The sequence below is a fragment of the Phaethon aethereus genome (genome assembly GCF_964289735.1).
Source record: "Phaethon aethereus genome assembly, chromosome: 9".
Classification (NCBI taxonomy): Eukaryota; Metazoa; Chordata; class Aves; order Phaethontiformes; family Phaethontidae; genus Phaethon; species Phaethon aethereus.
In genome coordinates, this window is record NC_138585.1 from 3154535 (window position 1) to 3165371 (window position 10837).

Consider the following 10837-nt stretch of genomic DNA (forward strand, 5'->3'; position numbering starts at 1 on the left):
TTAATCCTACTGGTCAGTAGACAAAAACTGGCCATGAATCAACAAATTGCCATTCAAGACACTTTCTCCCCAATTGGATTCATTGATTTTTGGTTTATACTCTCCTGATGAAGACTTTCTTCTAAAATTCAGAAGTACTGCCTGTTCTGTGGGCTCCTGGGTTCTGTCCTCTGCTGCGGAGTTGTGGGTACAGTCTCCTTCTGTCTGACAGGCTGGTGCTCATTCGTTGCTTCCCAGAACTTGGGAACTTTATTATTCTCCTATTTAGAGGCTGTGCAAGAAGGTGGAAGTCCTAAACTCTTCCTTTCTCCCCATCAGACTTGAGGGAGAGAGGTTGCCATTTTTTTTTTTACTGAGCACAAGTACTTGTACATAATAGCAAACTTAAACCGTGCTTAATTCTTCATGATATATTTTATGAATCTGTTGTTTTGTAAGCAGAGGAATATCAGTGAACTTACTCTTCTTAAATATGGCGTTAAACTTTAAAAAGCATATCCAATCTCATCAAAACAAACATGCACTTCCTCCTGGCTTTACTGCAGCTAGCCTCTGCTTAAGAGAACACCTCTTACCTTTCTCTGCCCTACCTCCTTTGTTTGAGACTGTAGGTCGTGCTGCCAGTCCTTGCCCTCCCCTTGATTTGAGGCTGTGGTACTGCTTGCCCTCCTTCTCCGGCACTGAGTGCTGATGGCGTCCTCATCTCTCACTGTCTTCTGGGATTCTGGGTACTCAATGCACTCCTGCTTTTCCATCTCTAACAGTTCACCTCTGGGGAACGGAGGAGGTTGCGGCCTGGCTTGAGCATCTCAGTCTTTGTGAGTATAAGGATATCTTCATCCGGCATGACGTCCGGGGCTCTGAGCTCCTGCACCTCGAACGGAGGGACCTCAAGGTACTTTCATGATCAGCTCGTGAGAAATAGCCAGCTGCATCTGCATGACCTGTGCTGAATGTGCTTGGAAGTGGTCTGCCCGCTGTTCATTGCACGTGCCTTGGCAAGATGAACGGGTTCATTGCAGCCTCAGTTTACTTTCTCACCCTTTCAGGTCACCCAATTTTTAATAGCAGGGAGGTAGAACAGCTAGTTGAGGGACCAGCTATCCAGTTCTGCCACAGCTTCCTGGAGATGTAATACAGTCCAGTACACAGATTGCAGATAGTGTTCTTGAGAGTCTCTGCTTCTAATAATGGAATGGAAGTTTTCAATTTCTTAGCTACCGTGCCATCTTTGCAGAACATGCTGTGATTGGGAGAATTTGGTACTTAATGTTGTAGTGACTGGACAAATAGATCACTGCACTTCTTTGTTACAAGAAAAAAAATTATCATGGTCTTTGATGAGGCTGCTAGATGGAGAGAATCTTTTTAATTAGTGCTTAGTAACCACATTGCACAGCTTTTCATCCTCTCACTAGGAGATGCTTTCTCTACAGAGAAAAATTGAAAGTGGTGGTTCTTTGCATGTGCAAGAGACTTGTGTCATCATTCTGGTGACTTGCATGTAGCAGAAAAATACTTTGTTGTAAAGTAGTGCATGGCATTTGTTGAATGCCCCTTGGATCTTCATTTGTGATTTTGACCATCTTTCTGTTCTGAGGTTTGCTGTAATCTGTGCAGCTGATTCTCTGCGTGCCATCCAGCTACAAGCCTGTGTTTTGTTGCATGGTACCCAAGTGTTCACACATTTATTTGATGTGACTGGTTGGTTCTTCCTGCATGTTTTGGCTACTAGCTTAGGTCCTTGAGATCTGTATGCTCTTTCTGTTCCTTTGCTTTGGCCTTTAACAGTCAAAGCAATCTGCATTTCTGGCTAATGGTCTGCAGTTGTTTCTCTCCATTGCTCTGTGCCTGCTCTGTGTTCATTACCCTGCCATGCTCTGATAGCTTTTTGACACGTGGTTTGAGGTTCCCTATATAACCATCAGGTTTGTAATCTTTCTGGTTGGTTTCCTCTTCTCTTTGTAACTGGCTAACTGGTTTGTAACCATTGCTTGGCCGTCTGGAGTTTCCCCCTTGCCTTCCTCCCTAAGGTAAGGTTTTCTCTTTTCTTCCAGGATCTGGGTGTGACCAAAGTGGGTCACATGAAGAGGATACTGCACGGGATCAAGGAGCTGAGCCGGAGTACTCCTGCCAGCGAGGTTTAGCCTCTGTTTTCACAGCCTGTGTCTACCATTCCCCCTAACTGCACAGCAGTCACCTCACAGAGCAGATGTGCTCACAACTGTCTCTACTGAACAGCCAAATTGTAGCTGTTCAGAGCTCATATCAACCAAGCATGGTGCTACCTTTTTTCCTGTGGGGTACGGCTGTATCCAGTCGAGAGGCACCTTATCTGTGGTCAGGCAGAGCCTCCCGGAAGAAAACTCACTTGCTGTTTGAAGAACCATGTCCTCTGACGTGGGAAGTTCTGGTTCCAGTGACAGTGCAGGACTCCTGAGAATTGCAACACAGCTACCTTTACTGGATAACTTCATTGCAGTAGAATTATTCAGGGCAAAAGATATATTGGCCAGTCTTAGTGCAGGAGCATCTGATGGTCTTTTCAGACCTAAAACTTTCCCACTCATCTGTGTGTCACACCTGTACCTTAGAGCATTTAAGTGGGACAAAGCTTGTCCTTGTGCTTTACTAATCCCTTTTTAAGGCACCTGTAGTTGCATGCGATTTGCATCTGAAATTCAAAGCCAGTACAGACCTCCTCTTGCCAATGAATACCCAGTGATTCTCACTCACTTATGCCTTGCAACAAACAATGCATGTGGTTCAAACGGTGGTTCACACCAGCTTGTGGGGTCTTCCCCTGGGCCTGGCTCTCCTCTTTCAGCCAGGGGCAATGGTACAACCTTTAGGTTTTCAGGCATCACAAACAATTGTTCGGAAATTCCTGGCACTAAGACAAAATTTTGGAGAGCAAAAAGATTACAGGAGATCAGCTCTGACGTTTTCCTTTCTGAATTCATCTTCAGGAGACCAGATGAAAGGGAGAGGAACACTAACTAGCTGTTTGGGCTGTTCGAGAGGTGTAATGTAATGGAGTGAGATATGAAACGATTTGCTCCGTCTTGGTGGGGGTAGCAGCATGACTGGCAATGGCCAGGAGCGGCTTCTTGCCCATTTAGTGCCACCTTCATGGCCACAGGCAACAGAGCTGTTTCTTTACTTCAACTTGTGGTGCAGAAAACTATTTCTGTCAAAAGATAGATTTATCTGTAGTACTTGCATCTTTTCACCTGTCTTGGTTCTAGTGGCTTTTCCACCTTGCTTCTCTCTCTGTTGCCTTGCTGCTTCACTCCAAGGTGGATACCAAAAGATGAGGGTGGCTCAGTCCTCCTGCGTTGTACACCTGAGAGAGAGATCAAACATCAGGGTTCCTGTAAGAGCACTGAGGGAAGGAGGATTTTTGCGGAGCAGTTGAGCATTGTAATGAAACTGGAGAGCATTGGTAAATTGCCTTTGGTACCACCAGCAGTGGAGCATGGAAAAATTTGTGCCTCTGAATCAGAGTTCCTAGATGGCCTTCAAAACAGTCAGGTGACTGTTAAAGCCCGAAGACCAGCATGTGTAGTTATATTGCCATGTCTATCACCGCAAAGGGAATTCAGGAACATTCAGTGCTGTAAAGCTGGAGAGAGAGCAGGAATTTTTAATTACTTTGTTGTTTTGTATGTATTTATTTTTTTATTCTTACAGTGGCACCTGTCTAGCTATGGCTGCAGACAGAAGAATGGCCACGTACACCGTAGCATAAAATATAATATCCTGAGGACATTGTTCTTTGTTATTTGCAAGGATTTTATAAAACTGACATCAGCTCTCTAGTCTACCAGCAATCAGTCAAGTTATTTTATATAAAGACTTGTCAGTTTAAAAAGGTTATGGGCTGATTTCATGCTGGGCAAACTCCATTGCGTTCTTGAAGATTTCACCAAGTATTATTCTGACTTTCCCTGTCTCTTTTTACCTAGCTGTCATTCACCCACATGTCTTCTCTCAGCCTAGCAAGTGACAGGTTTTGCTCATGAGAATTTAACAGAAGTCTAAACACGCTTTATCCAGCTAGCAAAATTTCTGGTATAAATACTGTGGGGACTGAGCAAGAACTATGTTCAGCTTTGCCCTGAATTTGTTTCTCCTATCAATACATTGGCAATTGCTTCCGTAGCCATATTTTTTCTTTTATCACTGCAGCCCTGCCCCCCCACACACCTCGTATTGAATTCCTGAGGTACCAGATAAATAAGAACTGTAGACATACTGGTTTTTTTCCCCACTTGCTTGCTGAGGCACAGAGCAGCATCTGCATGAGAATGAGGAGAAACCTCCACTAAGGAGAGCTCCAGGATGCAGCCATCCTCGCTGGTGACAGTAAGGTGCAGCCCGCTGCCTGTCCCCGGGAGCGTGCATGAATAGGACATTCATGTGCCTGCCCAGAAGAGCGCAGCAGGGAGCACAAGGCAGGTCATAAATCTGGAGAAGAGGTGAGATCTGTGTTTTTTCCTGTGCCTGGTGAAGGAGTCGGTCTTTCTGTGAAGTTTCTCCAGGCAACCTTGTGGTTAAAGGTGCACAAACAATATGCACTTGCCTTGCTTGCGTAATTCCTGGGGGATTAAATTTTTGCCTCAATAGAAGCATCTTATCTCTACTCTTCCAGGGGAATCCAAAGAGTTTTTACATTCAGGCATGTTCCTTAATTCATGCCATATCTGTAGAGGCCTGACAGCCATTAGCCGTCTGCTTTGAGTGATGGTGCCTGCACAGACTAATCTTCCTTTCTTTTACTTTTGTGATCCGTTGTGTTGATGGGCTCAGATCCTTTTTGTGTACATGCACGTTTTCTCAAAGGGTTCATAGCCAGTATATTTCTGTCTGTTGCTTACCGGAGGCGGGGAGGGAGTTTTGCCTTCTTTTAAGAGCTAGAAAATGGGACCCACGTTTAACCTGAGTGCCTTTGAATATGTATTGAGGTTTATATCTAACAAAAGGGTTATAGCTCTGTGTGTCTCACTGGGAACAATGCAGATTTCTGGTACAGAGATTTTTGTGAATAGATGAGGACAATTTGTGTCAAATGTCAGTGAGAGCTATCTGCAAAGTAGGGAGCCAGGCTGGACTGGCTACAGTATTCCGAGTTCCTCTTCTGGCATCTGATAACTTGTTGTGGGAGAGAAACTCAGGAAAGACAATTAGAAAGTACAGAAATCTGCTGCTTTGCCAAGAAAAGAGACTCTCCTGCAGTCTCAGGTAAAACACCAGCTTGAGAGAAGCTAGAACTGCACATATCATGCATATGTTTAGTCTCTTAAAAAATGCTACTTATGTGCAAGCTGTGCAGCACCTTCTGTTTATCATCCCTCACCCTTGGCAGGGATGCTGGGGCAGTGTCTGCAGTGAGCTGGGCATACGGTTTCTTCTGCTAGGAAGAGGTTTCAGTACGTTATCTCACATTCTGGCACCGCCCTGGATATTTTAACTTTAACGGCAAGATTCTGGGGAATGACGTACCCCATATTTTGATGTTCCGGTTCAGCGGGAGTTCATGCAATGGAGGCTCGAGGGAGGTCTGGCCCGTCAAGCAGCCATGAGCGGCGTCCTGCTCTGGGCTACCTTCGGGAGGGCTGTTGGCGCTGACGCGGTCTTTCTGGTTTCGCTTGCGGGATCTTGGCACAGAGCGCCGGCTGTGCTGCTTGGTGCCCGGAGGTGCCGGCCTGGCTGGGCCCCAGAGCCGGGCGCCCGGGAGCCTCCGGCTCTGCCAAGGCCTTCAGTGCCCGTTCTGGGAACGTTTCTGCACCCAAATCGTAGGGAAAGCTTTGTTCGTTGTTTTAGTATTATTTAAAAATGTGCATACTATCTTTGTGATTTAAAAAAAGACTGTTTACAAGAAATATTTTGTATCTTAAGATGTGTGTACTGTAAAAAGAAAAAAAAAAGAAAGGATGAAAAATGATGTTTTTCTACAACTGTCAGCAGTGACTACATGTCTATATCATCGTCCACCGACCGTTGTTCCTCAGGGGTCTCCCCGCCATTCCTGTGATCCTTTCAAAAGCGTAGGGAAGCAAGTGAATCCCTGTACAGTCTTGAGAAGAAGGTTTTGTGCCTTAAGAATGGGACCTGCTTCCCTTCTATTTATTGTGTTAATTTATACAGTGATTGCCATGGAAATCTCTTGTATGTTTTTGTACATAGTTTACTGTTGATTGTTGTAAATAAGTTTTTCCTGTATATAAAGTAAACATGTTTCTGAGCTTCCAGTAAAGATTCTCTGTTACTGATTTTATTGTGTGAGAGGGCTGCAGTGCCCGTCTGGTGGGAACTAGCTAATAAAAACCTGTGCTGTGATAAAATGGCTTTATCCTGCATTGCATCAGAAGTTCAGAGCTTTTTCCTTTGAGAGGAGTGAAATGGTAAATGTGATTGTTCTAGATTAGTTTTGTAGCATTTCTTTGTGTTGTTTAATTGGCACGGAGTAGAAGACGTTTTTCTTAGCTATATCTCTGCAGTGAACAAAAGAAGAGATGTTTTAAATGTGGTGGTTCTACTGCTGCTCATCCTGATCCACTGTCTGCAAACCCACGGCTAGATGGGAAGACGCTCTCAGAAAACACAGCAGGGTATTTGTTAGTTACCTCCGTGCGCTTGTAGACCTCCCATCAGGTGGTGTGGTGTGACCACGTCTTCCTGGTCCTGGTGGTGGAGTGCCATGATGAGAGGGGCACGGTTGTTTCTCTACTACACTTGGGCCTTTGTGCATTCAACTTATTGCAGGCAATATATACAGTAACTGGAATAAGTGAAAGTGCATTTACAAAAATGTGGGAGAAATGAACTTTCTCAGGAAACGTAGAAATTGACTGCCATAAAATGAGGCCTGTAAACTTGAAACTGAAAGGTTTGGAGATGTTTGGGTGAGCAATCCATGGATCGGATTGTGATGAGCTTTCTCTTCCATCTCTACAGATTGATGTGTTCGTAAGATGCTGACAGGAAACTTTCAGCGGATTAATTTAAACTGAGGGGATGGTCACAGAGTTCCATAGTACTCTTGCAAAGTAAATGGAAAGTGACTTACAGTGGTCGTGAACATTTTCTACGTGAAAAAGTCCTTTGTACTTCATGGTTAAACTGAAGGAATTACTTTGTCTTTGTGTGGAAGGAATAGTTTATGTGACAGGAACATAGGAAACTGTAGTAGTGTTGTATACCGTTGCAAGATGAAAATGGTAAAATTGATCATTAAAATGTTAGTTACTTAGTCCTAGAAAACAAAAATTATTGCCTTTGCTCTCACGTGCACCAGACCTGAGAGTCAGGCTCTGCATTAAGTAGCATTACAGAAAACATGCAAAGAAAGCAGCAGCAGAGAGACAGAAGGTGTGCTTACTCCTCTGATGCAGGTAATTTGGTTTTGTCCTTTTTTTTATTTATATGGCAGAAGCTAATAGCAAGAAACTCTTTGCCCCACTCAGTGTATCATTACTTGAGATATCAGACCTCCTGCTCAGGGCTGCCATCCTCTTGGTTTCATTGATAATTACCTAATGGATCTTGGGAGGGCAGAGCGGCTTTGGAGAGATGTGTGCTGTAAAGAGCTTGAAGTAGCAATGAGGGGTTTTCAAAAAATGTATTCTGCTGCTGTTCCCCCTTGTCCTGTGTGTTGCTGGGTTGGGTTTTTTAATGTGTTTGGTTTTTTTAACACAGTAAAGCATCGGGAGAGGTCAAGGAAATCTGCTCCCACCGAATGGGCAGCACTGGAAACAAACAGGTGTAGAAGCAGCCCTGTCATTCCTTACCTGTAAAGCAGCTTCAGAGTCATAAGGTAAATTCCTGGTTGGGATGAATAACTGTGCACTCACCAGCTGGGCCTTGGACAGCTTGAGATGTTTAATTCTTACGTGGGCAGAATGAAGAGGTTCTGCAAGGAACAAGTTGGGGAATTTGCATATGAACTAAAAGACACGGCATTTCTCTTTGATTTCAGGGTAAAATAAGAGTCGGTCGTGGCCTCGGCTGTTCCTCAGGGAAGTGGGGAAGGGGGGCAGCTTCAGGCTCCTTATGAGCAGGCTGGTGGATGGGCTGTGCCGCTGACAGGAGGAGTTGGAGCAAGTAGTAGGTCTCCCTTTTGTTAAAGCTGTGCGCAGCCGCAGCCTCGGGCGGGTGCGAGCAGATGCCACCCAGGGTAGTAACAGGCTAGGAGGGACTGTCATGGGAACAGCTTGCGCTCTGCCCAGGTTGTCAAATTCCGCTTGCTCCCGGGCTGGAAACTGGATTCCCAGCAGCTTGCTGAGGACATAGAATCACAGAAGGGTTTGGGCTGGAAGGGACCTTTCAAGGCCATCTAGTCCAACCCCCCCTGCAGTGAGCAGGGACATCTTCAACTAGAGCAGGTTGCTCAGAGCCCCGTCCAGCCTGACCTGGGATGTTTCCAGGGAAGGGGCATTTACCACCTCTCTGGGAAAGCTGGGCCAGTGGTTCATGCCCTGAGCTGCCTTCCTACCACGTAGGCTCTCTGCAGGGAGGTGTTTCTGCATTCCTGGCAACATGTTCCTGTGCTCATGTGTGAGCTGTGCAAAACCTTGGCCTCGAAGGGACTTTTAAGAAAGAGCAGCCTCAGGAGACTAATACTATTTGAGCTTGGTTTCCTAGGGAAGCAAGAGTGGTCTATGAGAGGTGGCCGACAGAACCTTACATTTCTACAAGTCTTGCATAGAATCAGTACCCAGGATGAGAAGGAGACCTTGGTAGTGCTCTTTTGCAGGGAGAGGCTCCAGTGTGCATATAGGAAGTGGGCTTTGATTGCTCGGTGAATTATTCAGATTTGGACTTGTTGCAAATTAAAAGCTGTTACGGTGAAGTAGAAAGAACTGATGGACGCAGTGCAAGATTGATTGCTGAAGAGCTGTGATTTTGAGGCCTTGTAGCTTTGCCACCTCAGTTCCTTTCTCTATCAAAATATACATCTGTCTACAATTTATTTAAGTTATGGAAATTTGCATTTTACAATTACAGTTTCAGTTTGGAAAAATTGAGAAGCGTGATTCAGGACTCCTAGCTAAGAAGCTGAAGGCTGAGAACACATTTGAGACTTCTCCAGAAGCTTTCCTGTAGAAGAGGCAAAACCAAAGCTTATGGCTTTTTCATACACCAGGGAAGCAAGAACAAAGTATGCAGTCTGGTGTGCTCTTTCCCTTCAGGTTGTAAGGAGGGATATCATTAAGCTGTGAGATTTGAAAGATCCGTGATACTTTTTTACATCGGGGAGGTGATTTCTTTTGATTATTAATGCCTGTTCCTAAGACTCTGAATCAGAACTCTCCACAGTGTTAATTAAAATTATGTGGAACCACCTCTGTCTTGACAATCTCTCATGAAGTTTCTCTGTTTTCTTCCCTTTAACCCTCCTCAGAAAAATAGCTCTTCTTTTGATGAAGGTGAACTAGAAAGTAGGGAGCCCAACGTTGTAATTTTTTAGATTGAAATGGTTCCCTTGTGTGCAAAACTAGGCAGATCTGGAGCAACTTTTATTGACCTGGAGTCATGATTATCTGAGAGCCCAAGTGCCAGCTTTTAAAATGCATATTTGTGCACTGTGGTAGCACGAGAAATGGGAAAGCAGGAATATGAAGCCCCCAAAACACAAGGGCTGATGGAAAAACTAAATTAATTCTTTCTTAGTGTAGGTTTTAAAAAAACATTTCTTAGGAGGCTGACACATTGGTGTAGTTGTTTTAGGTTGGCAGCTGATGTACGTATCCTTAATTTCCAACCAATATCAAGTCTTAGAAAAAAAAAGTGTATTCAAGAGCATGTAACTTGTGTGGTAGCAAAGCCCTTTCTAGATAGCTAGGTCAGCTACAAATATTATACGAGTAATACATGGAATATATGGTACTACACTTGTTTGTTTTTAGATTTCCTATTTTAAGTTTCCTGTCTTCATGTTTGTTTCATAAACTTTATTTTCAGCAAAAATGTGTTATCATTAATCTCAGCCAAAATTTTCCTATCAAATGGCTGAATTGAGTATAAAGAATATATCAGTGGAGCTTCACAGTGCATGCATGTCTTCCCCAACTGTAATTTTGGATGCCGCAGTCTTTTTCTTTTTTTTTTTTTTAGCACAAGTCCGAAATGGATGAACTTTGAAACGTAAACCTTTGTGTGTTTAAAGAGAGCTTGTTTTCAAGGAAGTCCATGGCCAAGTTTTTGTAAGAGAAAAAGAAGACAAAGTTTTATAAGCAGTCAGAGCCCTCCTAAACGGTGTCACTGGACGTGAGCTGAGATCCTGGGGAGTCCCACCTTTTCCCGACACCTGGTGGCACTTTCTGCAATGAAGGACCCCTAAGGACACATGGTTGCACGGGTAGTTTGCATGAAGATGTCATGCGCTGTACGGCTTGCAGAGGCGCTGCTACAAGAACTGCCTTCAGTGAAGGGGAACAGGCTGGTTTGTACCATCTCTAATGCCTGAAGACTTCCAAAGAGAATTGTGGGTTTTTGCAAAAATGTTTAATATTCAAAATTCAGTAGAAGATTTTGTGCTAATCCAGTACAGCAAAAGATGCAGCATGCTGGTACAAGCTTCTTGCCCTGCCTCCTCAAAGCAGGCAGCTGATGGGGCAGGCACTGCCTGCGCAGGGCTGCAAGGGGGGCTGGTTGCCTTGGCTGTTCTGCGGTGGAACCTTTGATGAGAAAGTAAAGTGGGAGGACTCTTAAAAATAGCTGTACGTGTCCCTTTTGGGTGATTGCGTGCTGTGAGAAGGTGATAGTATCTCAAGAGACCTCAGCACTGGGTGGTTACGTTTACAAACTAAATATAACCATTTCTACTTGCCGG

General features: G+C 44.4%; 1 protein-coding gene across 2 annotated transcripts in view; it reads left to right on the top strand.

Moving 5' to 3' along the window:
* Positions 1-2147, top strand: part of DGKD (diacylglycerol kinase delta) — a gene marked incomplete at its 3' end in the record, with an annotated part of 57992 nt that extends 55845 nt beyond the window's left edge. For both annotated transcript variants that reach the window (XM_082003837.1, XM_082003836.1), the window contains exons 29-30: positions 765-895; positions 2058-2147. In XM_082003837.1, the coding sequence (XP_081859963.1) occupies positions 765-895; positions 2058-2147 (221 nt within the window). The remainder of the gene's footprint in view (positions 1-764; positions 896-2057) is intronic.
* Between the last annotated feature and the right edge of the window lie 8690 nt (positions 2148-10837).